Source organism: Scomber japonicus, chromosome 21 (assembly GCF_027409825.1).
Source record: "Scomber japonicus isolate fScoJap1 chromosome 21, fScoJap1.pri, whole genome shotgun sequence".
In the NCBI taxonomy this organism is placed as follows: domain Eukaryota; kingdom Metazoa; phylum Chordata; class Actinopteri; order Scombriformes; family Scombridae; genus Scomber; species Scomber japonicus.
The window spans coordinates 3,643,176-3,662,819 of record NC_070598.1 but is presented as its reverse complement, the minus strand read 5'-3'; the positions used below and the strand labels follow the sequence as shown (position 1 = coordinate 3,662,819).

Below are 19,644 nucleotides of genomic sequence, written 5' to 3'. Positions count from 1 at the left end.
ACTACATACTACTATACTACATACTTCTATACTACATACTACTATACTACATACTTCTATACTACATACTACTATACTACATACTACTATACTACATACTTCTATACTACATACTTCTATACTACATACTTCTATACTATACACTACATACTACTATACTATATACTACATACTTCTATACTACATACTACATACTACATACTTCTATACTACATACTTCTATACTACATACTTCTATACTATATACTACATACTTCTATACTATATACTACATACTACTATACTACATACTTCTATACTACATACTATATACTACATACTTCTATACTACATACTTCTATACTACATACTACATACTTCTATACTACATACTTCTATACTACATACTTCTATACTACATACTACATACTTCTATACTACATACTACTATACTACATACTTCTATACTACATACTACGTATAAACTGGTGTAAAAAACCGTGATGATGGGAGTCAATTCACAGTTAGGATGATAAATACAAACAGACTAATCAGTTCAGTCTAATTTTAGGATGTGATGAAGGTGCAAGAGACGTGGTCCTTTATGAATGGACTGTACTGGACTCTTTATGGTGACTCATAACAATTAACTGATGAAGAGGGCAGCACAGAGCTGACCTCATTGTTCAGTAAATAAAAGTTAATTAAAGATAATTACTTTTTATACAGACACATATAAAATGAGTTTAGCGAGTGTTTATATCAGGATATAGAAATGCAGCCCAAAGTGAAGAGGATGTTTTTTAAATGTTAACATGCTCAGAATGACAGAGTTAGGGTTAGTGATAAATAAGGGTTGGCAAGAGGAGCAATTCAATCTTTAAAAAAAAAAAGGTTTTAAAAGCAGCATCAGGTTTGTTAAAATGTTTATTTTGTATTTTTGCTTGAAATGACATTTGCACCATTTTTTACCAAACGTAAGACTGAATTCTCCTGAAAATGTCAAATGGTGTAACCACAAAAGAATGATAGATATTAAATATTTTATCACCTACAGTGTATTTAAGTGGACTTATACTGATACTGATCCTTCCTTCATTCCTTCCTTCCCTCCTTCCTTCTACCCTTCTTCCCTTTCCTTCCTTACTCCTTTCCTTCCTTACTTCTTTCCTCCCTCCCTCCCTCCATCCCTCCCTCCTTTCCTTCCTTCTTCCTCCCTTCCTAACTTCCTTCCTTGACTCGAGGACAAGGACAACAGGAGGGTTAAATAAATATAAATGTGTCCTGGTCTCCATGGTTACCCAGATTAAATGTAATATGTAGAACAATAGTATTCCATTAGCTTTATTTAATATAAAAGTTATAATGTAAGATCATGCCAAACTAGTTGATATGCTGTTTTATTGACTATTTACTGTTTTTAAGCAATGTTCAATTATTTGGTACAAAGTTTTTATGGTTACACCACTTAGACATTTTTACCATAATCCTCTAATATATTCTCTCTAAATGGATTTAAAGCAGAAATTTGATGCTGGCCAATCTTGCAAATGTTGACATATTTAAGTATAAACCGACCTACTGCCATTGAAGGTTAAGTCAGAGCTTCATGGATGTCAGTAGGATCCAAGGTTGCATGAATATCTGCAGAATATTTACAGCCTCAGCGCTTGCATGACTGAAAAAAAAAAAAAATACAATCCTGTCATTAGAAATAATTTGACATATTTCAACAGAGTTTTGCCTTCTGCAGCTCAGCTTGTTAATTTGAGAGCATTCATGTATTTCCTGTCCTCTCAGTCTTACAGCTTGTGAATTTTAACAAGAACTCTTGTGATTCAGTTCACCTTCATCGTGAGAGAAACGGAGGTCAAAGCAAAGAGACTTAAATGGAAGAAATTCATCACTGAGGCTCCGAGGAGCTGGAGAGGACAGAGCAACCATTTGTCCAGGATCTGAACCTCAATCTGCTCCACGTACATCGTCTGGTACATATTAACCCTCCTGTTGTCCTCCAGTCAAAGAAGGAAGTTAGGAAGGGAGGGAGGAAGAGGGAAGGAAGGTAGGAGGGAGGGAGGAAGCTCCTGCTAATTCTCTGATTCACCGCTGTGTGAAGTGATCTTAACTGCTGGTGTTTAATCTTCATAGTGTACCTGAAGGAGATGAAGGAATGGAGGAAGGAAGGTAGGAGGGAGGGAGGGAAGGAAGATAGGCGGGAGGAAGGAAGGTAGGAGGGAGGGAGGGAAGGAAAATAGGAGGGAGGGAGGAAGGGAGGGAGGAGGGAGGGAGGGAGGAAGGAAGGTAGGAGGGAGGGAAGGAAAGTAGGAGGGAGGGGAGGAAGGGAGGAAGGGAGGGAGGAGGGAGGGAGGGAGGGAGGAGGGAGGGAGGGAGGAAGGAAGGTAGGATGGAGGGAGGAAGGGAGGGAGGAGGGAGGGAGGGAGGAAGGAAGGAAGGTAGGAGGGAGTGAGGGAAGGAAGGTAAGAGGGAGGGAGGAAGGAAGGTAGGATGGAGGGAGGAAGGGAGGGAGGGAAGAAGGAAGGAAGGTAGGAGGGAGAGAGGAGGGAGGGAGGGAGGGAAGGAAGGAAGGAAGGAAGGAGGGAGGAGCTCCTACTAATTCTCTGATTCACCGCTGTGTGAAGTGATCTTAACTGTTGGTGTTTAATCTTCATAGTGAACCTGAAGGAGACACTTCAATCAGGAAGGAAGGAAGGAAGGAAGGAAGGAAGGAAGGAAGGGACGGAGGGATGCTTCAATCAGCTGCTCTAATCAACACTGTGTGTGATGGAAGAGCCTGAGCAGTGTTTGCTCATGTCTGCAAAGCCTGACAAACTAAGTATTCACAAATGAGCTACAGTATATAAAGAGGAACTGGAGATGTAAACCCTCCTGTTGTCCTCTACTCAAGGAAGGAAGTTAGGAAGGCAGGAAGAAGGAAGGAAAGGAAGGAAGGAAGTAAAGAAGGAAGGAAGGAAGGAAGGAGGGAGGGAAGGAAGGAAAGAAGGACAGAAGGAAGGGAGGAAAGGAAGGAAGAAAGAGGGAAGGAAGGAAGGAAAGGAAGGAAGGAAGTAAAGAAGGACAGAAGGAAGGAAGGAAGGAAGGAAGGAAGGAGGGAAGGAAGGAAAGAAGGACAGAAGGAAGGGAGGAAGGAAGGAAAGGAAGGAAGGAAGAAAGAGGGAAGGAAGGAAGGAAAAGAACGAAGGAGGAAAGAAGGAAGGAAGGAAGGAAGGAAGGAAAGAAAGAAAGAAAGAAAGAAAGAAAGAAAGAAAGAAAGAAAGAAAGAAAGAAAGAAAGAAAGAAAGAAAGAAAGAAAGAAAGAAAGAAAGAAAGAAAGAAAGAAAGAAAGAAAGAAAGAAAGAAAGAAAGAAAGAAAGAAAGAAAGAAAGAAGGAAAGAAAGAAGGAAGGTAGGTAGGAAGGAAGGAAAGAAGGAAGGGAGGAGAGATCAGGAACTGGAGATGTAAATCCAGCCTGCATTTAACAGCATTATAGTTGTATGCATCCAATGTGAAAGATCTTTGTCCTGCCTCACTGCCTCACTGCTGCAATGCTGCAATGCTGCAATGCTGCCACCTGTCAGTAATTCACTGAAAATGCTAAAGTGTTACTATTAGAGGTACAGAGTTGGTTTTATATGTTCACTTCTCAACAAGCTCAAATAGTCTACTGTACAGGGCTTTGTTTGCAGTTTGCATTAACCCTCCTGTTGTCCTCGGGTCAAGGAAGGATAGGAGGAAGGGATGAGAAATGGAGGAAGGAAGGAAGGAAAGAAGGAAGGAAGGAAGGAAGGATCTTTCCTTCCTTCCTTTCCTTCTTCCCTTCCTTCTTTCCTCCGTCCTTTCCTTCCCTCTTTCCTTTCCTTCTTTCCTCCCTCCCTCCCTCCCTTCCCCCATCCCTTCCTTCTTCCTCCCTCAATTCTTTCCTTCCTTCTTCCTCCCTTCCTTCCTTGCTCCCTCACTCTCTCCTTTCCTTCCATCCTCCATCCTTTCCTTCCTTCTTCCTCCCTTCCATCCTTGACTCGGGGACAACAGGAGGGTTAAATCTCCTTGATAAGTGTTTCCTTCTTCACCCTGAAAACTATGATTTTATGGCTTGAACCTTTTTTTTTTATATATTCAAGGGCTGCTTCATGTAAATTACAAAGGGAAATCAGCAGAATCCTTGACCATGACAGCTCCTGTGTGTGTGTGTGTGTGTGTGTGTGTGTGTGTGTGTGTGTGTGTGTGTGTGTGTGTGTGTGTGTGTGAATAATGAGCTGCCATCGGGGCAGGAATTCATGGAGCATTTGCTGTAATTGAGGCATTTACATGCATCCATCAGGGCATCGAGGCATCGAGGCATCGAGCCTGTACGGTGATAAACATTTTGCAGGTTGACATGCAGACACGACACGAGTGATCTCTGCTAATGAGAACGTACAATACAGACAGGAAAGTGTAAATGTAACTAAATGTCAAGGCTTATAGACGAGTGAGGTGATAAAACATGACTGCAGGTTGAGGCTGATATCTGATTAATGGCGGTTCACGGCGGCCATGTTGAACTCATGTTAATCTTGTCTATCCATGAACAGCATTTGACCTGAAAGTGTAGAAGAGGAAACAGCCATGTATCATTTAATAATAAGGAAGGAAGGAAGGAAAGAAAGGAGAGAGGAAGGAAGGAAAGAAAGGAGGGAGGAAGGAAGGGAGGAAAGGAAGGAAGGAAGGATGGAAGGAAGGAAAAGAGAAAGGAAAAGAGGAAGGAAGGTAGGAAAGGAAGGATGGAAGGAAGGAAGGAAGGAAGGAAGGAAGGAAAGAAAGGAGGGAGGAAGGAAGGGAGGAAAGGAAGGAAGGAAGGATGGAAGGAAGGAAAGAAAGGAGAGAGGAAGGAAGGAAAGAAAGGAGGGAGGAAGGAAGGAAGGAAGGAAAAGAGGAAGGAAAGAAGGAAAGAAGGAAAAGAGAAAAGAAAAGAGGAAGGAAAGAAGGAAAGAAGGAAAGAAGGAAGGTAATGGGGAGGAAAGAAAGAGAGAAGGAGGGAGGGAAGGAAGGAAGGAAGGAAGAAGGAAGGAAGGAACAGCTGAGTACATACTGGGTTTTATTTCTACATTTAAACTAAGCAAAGTGTGACACTCAGAGCACATGCGTCCAAATGTCTCAGCTCCTAAAGGAGGGAGGAAGGAAGGAAAGGAGGAAGGAAGGGAGGGAGGGAAGGAAGGAAAGAAATTCGGGAGGAAGGAACGAAGGAAGAAGGAAGGACGTACAATACAGACAGGAAGGTGTAAATGTATCTAAATGTCAAGGCTTATAGACGAGTGAGGTGATAAAACATGACTGCAGGTTGAGGCTGATATCTGATTAATGGCGGTTCACGGCTGCCATGTTGAACTCATGTTAATCTTGTCTATCCATGAACAGCATTTGACCCGAAAGTGTAGATGAGGAAACAGCCATGTATCATTTAATAATAAGGAAGGAGGGAAGGAAGGAAGGAAGGGAGGAGGGAAGGAAGGAAGGAAGGAAGAGGAAACAGCCATGTATCATTTAATAATAAGGAAGGAGGGAAGGAAGGAAGGAAGGGAGGAGGAAGGAAGGAAGGAAGGAAGAGGAAACAGCCATGTATCATTTAATAAGGAAGGAGGGAAGGAAGGAAGGAAGGAAGAGGAAACAGCCATGTATCATTTAATAATAAAACATCACCTGCACATGCATGGTCTAAATCTAAACTACTTTCCTCCCTCCTTACTAAATCTAAGTCACACCTTTTCCACTCAACTTCTGTCTCAATTCTCACATCCTTCCCTTCTTCTCAAACCATTTCTAATATTCTCTCTCTTTTTTAGTTTGATTTCAGGAATCACGAGGAGGCGCTCCATATTGTCCTCAAGTCAAGGAAGGAAAGGAGGAAGAAGGAAGGAAAGGAGGTACATTTGTGATGTTTAGATGTTTGATTATACTAACAGGTGTTCACTCACATCACTCAATTGTTCTTCTTTAACCCTGCTGTCGTCCTCCCGGGTCCTCCTTACTCCTTTCCTTCCTTCCTTCTTTCTCTCCTTACTTCCCTGTAAACAAAGCCCTGGACAGCAATAATGTAATAAATGTGCGAGAGAGGGAGAGAGAGAGAGAGAGAGAGAGAGAGAGAGAGAGAGAGAGAGAGAGAGAGAGAGAGAGAGAGAGAGAGAGAGAGGGAGGGAGGGAGGGAGGGAGAGAGAGAGAAAGAGAGAGAGAGGAGAGAGAGAGAGAGAGAGAGAGAGAGAAAGAGAGAGAGAGAGAGAGAGAGAGAGAGAGAATACATGTTCACAGTTATATCCAATACATAAAACTTAAATAAAGTGAGATTAGTATATTATTACGTTACCGGCTCCAGTTTTTACATTTATAAAGGTTTTTAATAACTTATTATGTTCACCTGTGTGTTTCATTAAAGCCAAAAGAGGATATAGCTTGAAATGTAAAATGTAATCTCTCATGCATTATTCCCTGCATTTAAAAAAAGAAGCAATTTATACTTGCTGTGCTGGGCTGGTTGGCTGGTTGGGACGTTTGCCATCTGCAGATCTTTGTTGCATCCACCTTCTTTCCTTCCTCCCTTCCTTCTTTCCTTCATCTTTCCCTTCCTCCCTCCCTCTTCATCCTTCTCCCTTCCTTCCTCCCTCCCTCCGTCCGTCCTTTCCTTCCTTCGTCCTCCCTCCCTTCCATCCTCCCTCCCTCCTACCTTCCATCCTTCCTTCTTCTCTCTCTTCTCCCTTCCTGCTTTCCTTCCTCCATCCCCCTTCTTTCCTTCCTCTCTTCCTACTTTCCTTTGCCCTTCTTTCCTTCCTCTTTCCCTTTCTCCCTCCCTCCCTCCCTCCCTCCCTCCTACCTTCCTTCCTCCCTCCCTTCTTCCTCCATTGAATTTTCCTGTGAATTAATGAGCGACCACTGCAGGCGCTGCAATTATCTCACCGCGCGGAGAATAGCGAACATCAGTATTAATAGGAATGCATAATTCTAAATCTGACTGACGGGCTGCTGGGGAAGCAGGAAGATACCGATATCCCAGAGAGCGGAGAAGTCTATTTCAAGGATTACATGACTGCAGCGGGGATCGTACGTCAAATTAAATTAGATGTGATTAGCAACACGAGCTGCAGGGATCAACATATATGTTCAGTCAGGTTCCTGCCCCGTCACAGCTCTCTAATAACACACAGCTCTTCTTTTCCTTCCTTCCTTCCTTCCTTCCTTTCCTTCCAGGTTCCTGCCCCGTCACAACTCTCTAATAACACACAGCTCTTCTTTTCCTTCCTTCCTTCCTTCCTTCCTTTCCTTCCTTTCCTTCCAGGTTCCTGCCCCGTCACAGCTCTCTAATAACACACAGCTGCTGATGTGTTAGAGGAGGAAAAGTACACGTGTAAATTATAAAATGAATGACTGACTTCTATTTAGCTGCTTTAGATTCAGAGAACTGTGCACGCATGTTATAAAGCAGGGTGTCAAACATGCGGCTCGTGGGCCAAAACAGGCCCGCCGAGGTTTCTCATACGGTCCACTTTCCTTCCTATCTTCTTTTCCTTCTTTGCTTCCTTCCTTCCTTCCTTTCTTTCCTATCTTCTTTTCCTTCATATTTTCTTTTCCTTCCTTCTTTCTTTTCCTTCCTTCCTTCCCTCCCTCTCCTTCTTTTTATTCCTTCCTTCCTTCTTTTCCCTCCTTCCTTTCTTCTTTCCTCCCTCCCTTACATCCATCTCTTTCCTATCTTCTTTTCCTTCTTTCCTTCCTTCTTACCTCCCTCCCTTACATCCATCTCTTTCCTATCTTCTTTTCTTTCCTTCCTTCTTACCTCCCTCCCTTATATCCATCTCTTTCTCATCTCATCTTCTTTTCCTTGCTTCCTATCTTCTTCCCTTCCTCCCTCTCTCCCTCCCTCCTTTCCTTCCTTCTTTCCGTCCGTCTTTCCTTCCTTCCTTCAGTTTTATGAAAGACTGCAGTAATGAGATGGACTGATCTCTGCAGGTCATCTGAGAGGACTGCAGCACTAAATGAAGTAAAAAGCAGTTATGCATGTTCCTGTTTGTAGTGCAGTGTGTGTGTGCTTGTGTATTAATAGTATCGTACAGTGTAGCTCTGTTTGAAGTGAGTCCTTCAGCCTCTCTAAATAAAGGAAAGTGATTACATTCACAAACAAAGCATCACTTACCGCTAGGACATAAACTGAAAGCCTGAGTGAGCAGCTCAGATGTGAATCTATAATTAACAGTATTCATCATCATCATCATCATCATCGTCAGACTCAACAGTGCCGAACAAAAACACTTCTCAGGTCAGGCTTCATGAAAGATTGTTTTTTCTTTCATAGTTTCATCTGAACAGAAAGCTGCTTGGTTTAGCAGCATGTTAACATCAGTAACAGCTCACGAAGTAGAGAAAGGCTACTGTATTGCTACTGTACAGTGGTGGTTTTATTGTGTCCATGTGGTTTAGTTTAAATTTAAAGGGTTAAAATATGAAAATAAATGTATGAATAACTTGCACACATTCTTTTTTTTTGTGGACCCAGCATCAAATTTCTGCTTTTAATCCATTTAGAGAGAATATGGTAAAAATGTCTAAGTGGTGTAACCATAAAAACTTTGGAAGGAAGGAAGGACACAAGGAAGGAAGGAAGGAAGGAAGGAAGGAAGGGAGGGAGGAAGGTAGGAAGGAAGGAAAGAAGGGAGGAAGGAACGAAGGAAGGAAGGAAGAGAGGGAGGAAGGTAGGAAGGAAGGAAAGAAAGAAAGGAAGAAGGAAAAAAGGAAGGAAGAAGGAAGGAAAGAAGGAAAGAAGGAAGGGAAGATGGAAAGAAGGAAGGAAAGAAGGAAGGAAGGAATGAAGGAAGGGAGGGAGGAAGGAAGGAAGGAAGGAAGGGAGGGAGGAAGAAAGGAAGGGAGGGAGGAAGAAAGGAAGGGAGGGAGGAAGGAATGACAGAAGGAATGAAGGAAGGGAGGGAGGAAGGAATAAAGAAAGGAAGGGAAGAAGGAAGGAAGGAAGGAAGGAAGTCAAAAGAAACTAAGATTATAGTCACCTACAAACGTGCAGTTCTTCGACCTGCTGGATGACAAAAGCCTCGAACACCTGCTCCTTGACATCTTATTTGTTATATTTGATTTTAAAAAAGAACAAGGGTGAACTTGAACGTGCAATCCCTGAAGAAAATGTATATGATTGAAATTTCTGTTAACATTATTGTTGCATCTACAGGTGAGGTTATCTAAAAGTCGTGTGTAACGGTCTGCAGCTAGTGAGTAATGTGCACATCTATCTTCATCATGGTTTGAATTGTTTTAATGTTGCTGAGAGAGTGAACCATCTGTCTCCTCTGACACAATGTCTAGCCCCCAATCATGTAAATTATCCACACAAAAGGGTTTCTGGGTAATTTATGCTCCGAAGTATATATGCAAATTAGCGAAGACTGTTTCTAAACAACTTCATTTGAAGAGAGGAGACAAGGTGACAAAGGGGAGTGTGTGTTTGTGTATGCTGGTATGTAGTGGAAAGAAGGAAGGAGGAAAAGAGGAAGGAAGTAATGAGAGAAGGAAGGAAGGAAAGAAGTAAGGAGGGAGGGAGGAAAAGAGGAAGTAAGGAAGGAAAGTAGTAAGGAGGAAAGAAGGAAAAGAGGAAGGGAGGAAAGGAGTAAGGAGGGAAGGAAGGAAGGAAAGTAGTAAGGAGGAAAAGAGGAAGGAAGTAAGGAGAGAAGGAAGGAAAGAAGGAAGGAGGAAAAGAGGAAGGAAGTATGGAGAGAAGGAAGGAAAGAAGGAAGGAGGAAAAGAGGAAGGAAGGAAGGAAGGAGAGAAGGAAGGAAAGGAGTAAGGAGGGAGGGAGGAAAAGAGGAAGGAAGTAAGGAGAGAAAGAAGGAAGGAAAGGAGTGAGGAGGGAGGGAGGAAAAGAGGAAGGAAGGAAGGAGAGAAGGAAGGAAGGAAAGGAGTAAGGAGGAAAAGAGGAAGGAAGTAAGGAGAGAAGGAAGGAAAGAAGGAAGGAGGAAAAGAGGAAGGAAGTAAGGAGAGAAGGAAGGAAAGAAGGAAGGAGGAAAAGAGGAAGGAAGTATGGAGAGAAGGAAGGAAAGAAGGAAGGAGGAAAAGAGGAAGGAAGGAAGGGAGCTGAGAAGGAAGGAAGGAAAGGAGTAAGGAGGGAAGGAGGAAAAGAGGAAGGAAGTAAGGAGAGAAAGAAGGAAGGAAAGGAGTGAGGAGGGAGGGAGGAAAAGAGGAAGGAAGTAAGGGGAGAAAGAAGGAAGGAAAGGAGTAAGGAGGAAAAGAGGAAGGAAGGAAGGAAGGAAGGGAGGGAGTAAGGGAGTAAGGAGGGAGGGAGTCAAAACAGACAGGGTCAATTTTACCCGGGAGGACGATAGGAGAGTTAATGATGTACAAATCTCTGAGCTACAAACTCAAATCAATCTTCTGAACAAAATGGGAACTTTTTATTAACTTTTTCTCGGGGGTAGCTTGCTTCTCTATGAGATTAAAAGGTTGTGGGTTTGATCCTTGCTCCAGACTTTTGCTTTTAGGGACACACACACACACCAAAATAAAAGACAGAAAGTTCAAACTGAGGTCTATCATTCCTCCCAATAGACTACCATTATAAATTTGAATATCTCAATTGTTAATATGCTAGAGAAAAAGCAATAGCATGTGTAACTATCACTCAAAGGGGATGTACTATGTGGGGATGTAATAGGATGGAAGGGTTTCAGAGTGAAGTCAGCTTGCATGGTCCTTTAGCACCATCTAGTGGTTAATATGAAGACATACATTCAGAACAGGCGCAATTCTGTACTCATGATTTAACATATTTCAGTTCTGCTTGTGTTATTAAGGCACATTTTTCACATACATTAACCACAGCCTTACAAGTGAGTGTGACTTACTGTTTAAGAACTTACTTAAGTCTCCAGTTAGTTCATGCACTCTACTAAAATAGTAAGGGGGCAAGGTGTCCCAGTTCACCCCCTATACTCAATCTATGTTTATTTCTAATTCAACTGAATATCTCTGTGAATGTTCTCATTTGTCCGGGTCATAGTCATCTCTAGGGGCAATTGAATCGAAAGCAACTGGACTTGATATATGTCTGAAGATGTTTCCCCTCTTATCCGCTTCATCAGTTCATGCCTGTCTGACTAGTCTGGTCTAGACAAGACCAGGCTAGTCAGACAGGCATGAACTGACGAAGTTAAACAGAAGAAGTTAAACAGCAGTATGGCTGGAGTGAAGTATGTCGTGTTTTTGGCGGTCGTCAACTTTCTGTGGAGTCCTGGCAGAGGAGGTGAGTGATGTGTTCACAGCCTGTTTAATCTTATTCCAGCTTTAAAATAAATCACAGGTATATTTAAGCTTGGTATATTGTCCTGTATGTATTCAATATGTATAACAATGTTAAGCAGAAGTTGTTTGTACAGTATGAAACACTGGATTCTTACTGGGTCAACTCAGTGTTGTGCTGGTGCTATATTGGCCAAAACCAAAATTACTTTTAGTGTGTAGCCAAGTGGGCAGTTTTGGTGTCATTTACCAATGTTTGTTCCAGATCAGTGGAGGGGAACTATATATTATTTATTACTCAATAAAACTGTAAGAAGTAGATTGTTTCTGGAGATAAAGTCTGCTGTTGAGTAACAACTAACTGTCATTGTATGGAAATGAAGGAAGAATTCTCAAAAAGCAAATGTCTGAATATATCGGCACATACAGTAAAACAGAAACTTCATGTACAGCTAAATACCTTCTAGAGTTAGTTAAACTCAACAAATACAACAACCTCATAGTGTAATTATTTGCTTGAATTGTTTAATATCTTTGCTTTGCTAGACTTTGCTTTGACAAATAACTTTATGTTTAATTAACTGTTGTCTTTGTTCTCCTGAACTGAAGTTTGCTGGATGTCTGTTTCCCTGATGTGTTGCAGATGATGTGGTGTCCTGTACTTACATGGAAAGCTGCATCTTACCGTGCAGCTTCCAGGGCGGTGATGATGCAATGATCCTCTGGACGAACGCGACAGCACAAGACACTGGAGAAACCATCCACTCCTACTACAGCAACACAGACCAGCTTGCACTCCAGGACCAGCGCTTCAAAGGCAGGACGTCTCTGTTCAGGGATCAGATCTCCAGAGGAAACGCCTCGCTCCACCTGACAGGGGTGAAGGTTCAGGATCAGGGCAGATACAAGTGCTCCACCAGCAGTGATAGTGGAATCAAGGAGTCATTTATAAACCTCATCACAGTGGACGGTATGAGAAACACATTGCAATACTGAAAAAGTTTCCATTAAAAAAAAACTGATCTCATCAGATTCAAATCTCTTCTTAAGACCCACCTTTTTAAATCAGCTTTTAATGTTTGATTGTTTTTGTTGTTTTATTTTATTTGTTTCTTCTTCTTTACTTTGCTTTTATTGATTGTGTTTTAACCCTAACCCACTTATTCTATGTTGTTTTATTGTTTCAATTGTCTGTTATTCTGTAAAGCATCTTTGAGTATTGTTAAAAGCGCTATACAATAAATGTATTATTATTATTATTATTGTTCAGTCAAAAGAAAAAAGAAAAGGAAACTAAACCTTTTGGTTCCAGTTCCCCAGTTGTATTGATTTGCTGTTGTATTCTATGTTTCATATTATTGTATGTGAAGGTGTTTGGGGATTCTTAATAAGTATAATTGGTTGTAGAGGTGGTACTTGAAGGCTGGTAGATGGTTGTGGTTTCTTAAAGAACTGGCAATTGCAGAATTATCACAATCAATTTATTACACTTAAAGTCTTAAACTTTGTCCACAGGGTATCAATATCATATATTCGACCGCTCAACACCACCACCACCAGCAGCAGCAGCAGCAGTAACAGCAGTAGTAGTACTAATGGTTGTAGCAGTAACCATACTTGTACTGCGCTACATAAAAATAATGTTAAAAGGTAAGATGACATTCTGTCTTTTACTTTTCAATTAATTTAGTGTATGTGGTTTGCATTATTGTTTGTTTGTATAATATTGTGCATGTTGTTTGCATTCATTATTTTTTTCTTTTGTCTTGGAAATATATCTCAGGTCAACGGGGAAAAAGACCACAAACCACTGATCATGCAAGGTAAATCTTTTTTTATTATTATTAAAATGCACTGCTGTAGTTTATATACTGTATATTAGATTATCATTTGAAATATATCAATGCTGTGAAGTTAGAACTAGAAGCACAAACATTAAGTGAAGTGACAATGGAAAAAACACATCTTTGAGTGGAGGGGGATCTGAATTCACTCAATAAAGTGTGGATAAATACCAATATCTAACCACATAAAATTTAGTGCCATGTTTCCTGTAATGATCAGTCTTGCTCTGCAGAGTTTGCACTTAATTATATCAAATTTTATTTGCAGAAGAAAGGCTTTATGTCAAGTTCTGACCCTGACAAGTATTAACGGCAGGAATACATCAATGCCTCATCTTAATGATGAAATCCATCTCGAGCTCACTACTCTGCTCCAGTTAACTGAAGAGTGCTCGTCCCTCCAAACCTCCTCCTCAGATCCCGGTTTGAATAGAAGAGACTCTGGCAGCACCCCTAATTCTCACAGTGCGGCCACATCTAGTCAAATAGTTTCTCCAGACAACAAGAACTTTACAAGAGCTGAAAGTTTACCTGACATTTTGTTAAAGGACAGCTTTGAGGAGTTTACACCTGATATCACTGTTGATGAAAATGAGGAAACCTACAGGTTCCACTGCTCCGGTCCAGGCCTGTACCAGTGCACTTTGACAGGTCTGGTGTTTCACATGGAGGGAGAAGGGGACGTGGTTTACAGGATTGTCTCCTGGAACCACAGGATACTGGCCAATCATCACAAGAAGCCTGCAGGACCCCTGTTTGACATTAAATGTCTCCAGCAGTCTGTGTGTCAGCTTCATCTCCCACACTGTGAGATCCGCTCCACAGGTGGATGTGAATTCTTGACAGTTGCTCATGTGATTGATGAGGGCATTGAGTTTATTACTCCTCATAAGATAACAGAAACTCATGTCATTATAAACATCATAGAGTTTTCTGGTTTTGGTATGGTCAAGGATGAAGACTCTCCTCCTGACCCGGTCCGAGCGCTGGTGCTGCTGTTCTACAGACCCCCAACTGATCCTGATGCTGAATCTGTCCTCAATGTGTTGTTGCTACCAAAGAACGTTGTGCTGCGTGATGTGCTGCGTATGAGGAAGGAATATACTAGAGATGAGCGGTACATCGAGATATCTCCACACTGTGATCTGATCCCAAAGCAGGAGTACACACTGTCCACTAGTCCTGAAGATGACTCAGTTCTAGTTCAACCAAAGAAAGCAAAATTTTATGAGGAGCTTGACAGAAACTACTTTCCATCGTTCCAGGTCATTTTCAAACAAATCATGAAAAATATTAAGCTGTTTTTAATAGACACCAACAGCTCTAGCAATGTCTGGGAAAGCGAAGTTTTTCTTACGCCCACTGAAGTAAGGAATTCCCAAAGACAGAGTTCTCAGAGTCTCCCTTCCACTCAGAGGCTGAAGTACATACGGACTGGCTTCATTGATGGGATATCAGGACCTGTTCTCCAAAGTCTGCTGGATAAGCTGTTTGAGAAAAAGGTGATAACTGAACCTGAGAGGGAGTCAGCGAACGACATGCAAAACAAAAGAGACAAGGCTCGTTTTGTCATCGACACGGTGAGGAAGAAAGGTGAAGCTGCAAGTTCAGAGATGATTGAGCTTCTCTGTGAGATCGACCCCTTCCTCTGTAAACATCTTGGGTTGATATAAAGCAAACTTTGAAAGCGGTACATCACCCTGCAACAACCATTACACTTGACAATGTGTCTTTGAGAAAGGCAGAGGACTATGATCCCTTTAATAAAGTAGAGAACCTTGTAGCAGACTCACAGCACCCACTCTTTACTTCCTTTGAATTGTAACCCTCAGGCAGTAGGTATCGTTACCCAGCCTTCTCAAGAAATAGGACAAAACATGCATTTATTGCACAAGTGATTAGTCACCTACATACACATTTGAAAAGTAATTGGCAGGCCTTAACTTCTCTCTGTGCCTAAGTTCAGCAGGTCTGAACAGTGACAACCCTTCAATCCCTCTTCTTTTATAAGAACATCTTATATGTATTTATTTCCTTTTAATCTGAAGGCTTTTCATGGACTGATGCTATTTGTTTGTTATGGGATGGTGATGTCTTAACTTAACTTATATGTATTTTTTCTTTTTTCTTACTCTTCGTGTCTTGTTTTGTGTCTTATGTGCTTGTACAGTCATGTCAGATACCAACATGCTTACACTTGCACTGATTTTCCCTAAAGTTTCTATCTTACTATCTATCTATCTATCTATCTATCTATCTATCTATCTATCCTGTTGAGCTGTGGTGGAAGTATAGTAACAGAAAGACCCTGTTATGCATGAATCAAACTGTCATATCTACATCAGTGTGGAAGGGCCTTAAGGGACTCTACATAAAGTTTTTTTTTGCGAGATGCAGTTAAATGGAGAACAAAACAAACTAGAAAATTCCAGGGAAATTTTGAGTGCCACGGGGCTACTGCCGGGATGAGTACATGATTTATTTTTTCTTTATGAATGTACTTTATTCTCAACTTAACATCCCTGAAAATATTAGCTAAGTAAATGTTATTATATTTAAGCATAAATAATATTTATTTAAACGTACTAATTAAAGTCTACTTAATTTTTCCAACAGACAGGAACATTAATGTTATGAAATTATTAAGTAAATCTTATCATTAGGAGTAGATTTTATTATACTTTTTTATTTTAAATTACTTGGTTGTATGAAATTATATTATATACATTTTGTTCATCTTCAATTGATAAATGTTGAATCTTTTTATACACCACAAATCATATAACTACAATACAAAACAATAAAACTATTTATTTTGTCCACAGTAAACATGAATTAATCTCTCCATTCAAATGAATTAGCTCGGTTAGCTGGCAAAACAGACAGACAGGAATTAGCCAATCACAAAAAAGTAGCTCAGTTTCTGCCCAGCGACAGGTTGCTAAGGCCCTATGGTTGCTAAGGGCAGCTAAGGTCCTGCGGTTGCTATGGCGATTTGAGAATCTGCTTGGTAATTCTCAAAAATCCCCCCAGAATTTGGCTTCTGACAAGGTCCCGAACAATTGCAAACTGTGAGAAAACCGTAACTCCTGTCCAAAAACCGAAAATACCGTGAGAGACACAGAACCCTGCAGATTCTGACAGTGTTTATTGTATTCAGATATTCCTTAAAATGACCACAGGATGATCATTGATACAGCTTTGAGTTCTGAGTTGTACCACACAATTCTACCCTGGAATGTCAGACAATATCTGTCCATGACCTGAAGCTCAACAGAAGGTGGGTCTACTACAACAAACACACAAGTTGTTGTGAAAGTTATTGTTTTGGAATAGCTGAGTCAAAGCCCTTACGTAATCCAACAGAAATACTGGAAGGACCGGAATCAGACAGTTCTTGCCAGGAAGCTCAACATCTGTTCTGTAAGGGGGGGTGGGTTAAATGACCCCTAACTAATGTGCAGGGGCGTAACAGATACCAGACATATTTTATTTAAGTTGTTTCTGGGAAAGGAGTCATTTATAGGAAGGGTTCACATTGATTTGCCTGACATAAATGGGATATGATAAGCGAAGATGTAATGATTCTCCTCAATAATTAAATACATACATTTAATGTTGTTGTCCCATTTGTTAAATTGGGTTCCCTTTATCTAATTTCATTACTTACTTAAATCTAATCACGTTTTAGGTCACATTTATGCAGAAATAGAGAAAAAAAATGTTTTATTATTCTTACAAACTAGAGGTAACAGTTGCAAAAACTTTCATATTTCTATTGTACAATGATCCATTCTTGAGAAAGCTACAGAATATGAATACCAGGTGATACTTTCACAATTTTGTCAACAAATTATGACAATTATGTCTTTTATACAGAAGTAGAACTTTCCCAAAAGCATTGTTGAAGCTGTTATTCTCTCTGCCTTGGACTATGGTGATGTGACTTATAGGCTAACAGATTTAAGGTAAGTTGGCGAAATGCTGATATTTTTCATTAATGTATGTCTGATTCCCTTTTCAGTGTGTAAACTGTACATCTACACTACCATGACCATTGTACGGAGCCCCTCTGGTGTCATGGTCAAAAAACAAAATTAATTGATGTCGCTGATTTACACATTATGTTCAAGCTCTGATACTGTCCCATGAAATCACTTTAGTCTTTAGCAAATCAAAGTGGAATGATTTTTATTGATCAGATATTATCTGTGGTAATAAAGGATTGTGCAATTTTCTAATCAGGGTTCTATTAGCTGTAATATAGCAGTGTAAAACTGACTTCAGCATAAAAACATCATCAAAGCACATTTCGTCAGACTGATCAATAATATAGTGAACTTTTAATCTTCTGTGATTTTATTGAAGTTGGACAAATGTCCAGAGAACACTACAGACACATTCAGTAGTTCAGTCAGAGCAACACAAACCTGCAAATCAATACAAACTAGATTCTGATCACTGATAGGCTATAGGTTCCCTTGGCAACGTGATACATACAGTGAACGCTACTGTAACTGCATGGCTTTGTCCGGTGGCATCATTAAACGCTGCGGTTCATATAACCTATGATGCACATGATGTTTCTTTCAAAGGAGATGATCAGTGAAAAAGGCACTTTTTAAGATGATTTTAAGCTGAAACTGTGAACAGAATTTGGTCCGGATGTAGGCTATTGCCATTGGCATTGGTTTCTTGATAAGTCTGTTTGTGGGGTGGTGGTGGTCCTCAGTTTTAAAAGTGAGTAATTCAACCAGTTTCCAAAAGACAAACAAACTGAAGTTGAGTCATGCCATGGTTATGATACTGATGTTTACGAGAGAAGAGTTTATTGTTGAAGTTTGGCGTAGTAAGTAATCTTTTCGATTCAAAGCACTGGAGAGCGGAAGGGGAGGAGAAATCTAGATGGTATTTATAGGAATAGCCAATTGTGACTAACTAACTACACTTTATAAGCTTTCCTTGTGACCCTCTTAAAAATGAGATGGTACCTCTCAGGGTTTTTAGCCTGATACAATACATTTTCTTCTACTTTTGTTTTGTCAACCATGTGATTTTGTTTCCTTTTGTTTTCTATACAGAAACTATTTACATGTTTTTGCCATGTATCACCTATTTTCTGCTTTTGTTTTTAAGCACACTGAGTTTAAACCTGTTGTATGAAATGTACCAGATTATTGGCAGGTGTCTCAATTTGTCATATCCACATATCAAATACTTCAGATATTCAGATCAATCATCTGATTACAGAGAGAACAGTAACAGACAGATCAGTTGGCAATGTGACACTCCCACAGTCATAGTCTTTTGTTATGTCTCGTCAAATCTGTTAATTATGGTGATGTCAGATCGTGTCTAGTTTAGTTCATGTGTGGGTCCTGTATGTTTCTGTTTAGTCAAGTCACTCATGTCCAGTCCTGTCATGCACTTCCTGTTTTATTTTGTACTCACCTTTTCCCCTCTCATTTCAGATCCTGACTTCCCCCCTTTGTGTGCTTTCCCTCCATTGTGATTGTTAACCCCGCCCCTAATTGGTTCCACCTGTGTTCCCCTACCTCATGTTTAAATAGTCCTTGTCTCCCTTTGCTTGCTGTCAGTTCGTTTTTGTCTGTCTCTAGTTCCAGTCATGCAGCATTAGAAATCCAAGTTTTGAGTTCTGGTTTTTGAGTGTAGAAAGTCAAGTTTTGAGTTTTGTTCTTTTAGTGTTTTTCTCTCCTCCTAGTGAGTGTTTTTTTGTTGTTTTTTTTCATCCTCCTTGGGAGCGTTTTTTGTTCTTATTAAATTCTTTGAGAAGCGCAATTGAGTCCTCTCTGTCTGGGTCAAGTTCATTACAGAACGAACTGACCAACTATGGACTCAGCCGACTCAAAGAACCTCCAAACTGCCCTCTCTGCACAGGGCACAAAGATCCATCAGCACGAAACGCAGCTAAGCTCCGTCAGCCGTGGTGTGCTGGAACTCTCCAAGTGTCAGGAGGAGTTTCAAGCCTCTGTCACTTCCCAAGTGAACCACCTGGCTAGCCAACTCCACCAAGTCCTGTCTCACCTGGGGACGGCACCCCCAGTTACACCACCGACAGAGACTCCAGCTGCTGCACCAGTCCCGGGTCCGGTTGTTCCCATGTCCCTGTGTTTGCCCCCTCCTGAGAAGTTCTCTGGTGACTCAGGTGACTGTAGAACTTTTCTAGTCCAGTGTGACCTGCACTTTAAGCATAACCCGGCAGCTTTCAAGTCGGACCAGGCTAAAGTGGCCTTCATGGTGTCCCATTTAACGGGCAGGGCCGCCGCTTGGGCCACAGCGGAATGGTCCAGAGACTCTGAGATCTGTCAGTCACTCACAATTTTCAAAGACAATCTAAGCCGAATCTTTGATCATTCCTCACCTGCCAGTGAGGCTTCGCGGGTGCTCATGCAGATCAAACAGCGTCAGCACCAAGTAGTTGATTACGCCATTGAGTTCCGCACTGCAGCTGCAGATAGTGGGTGGAATTCGCCCGCTCTAATAGATGCTTTTATGAATGGACTTACTGAGCCCATAAAAGATCATCTAGCCCCCCCTAGAGCTCCCC

At 41.0% G+C, this 19,644-nt stretch overlaps 1 protein-coding gene across 1 annotated transcript; it reads left to right on the top strand.

The window, feature by feature from the left end:
* Positions 1 to 11,169: 11,169 nt before the first annotated feature.
* LOC128382818 (NACHT, LRR and PYD domains-containing protein 1b allele 3-like) lies at positions 11,170 to 14,749 on the top strand. The gene is made up of 3 exons (XM_053342820.1): positions 11,170 to 11,236; positions 11,876 to 12,202; positions 13,494 to 14,749. Exons 1-3 carry the CDS (start codon positions 11,170 to 11,172, stop codon positions 14,747 to 14,749), a joined length of 1,650 nt encoding a protein of 549 aa, XP_053198795.1.
* The last annotated feature ends 4,895 nt before the right edge of the window (positions 14,750 to 19,644 follow it).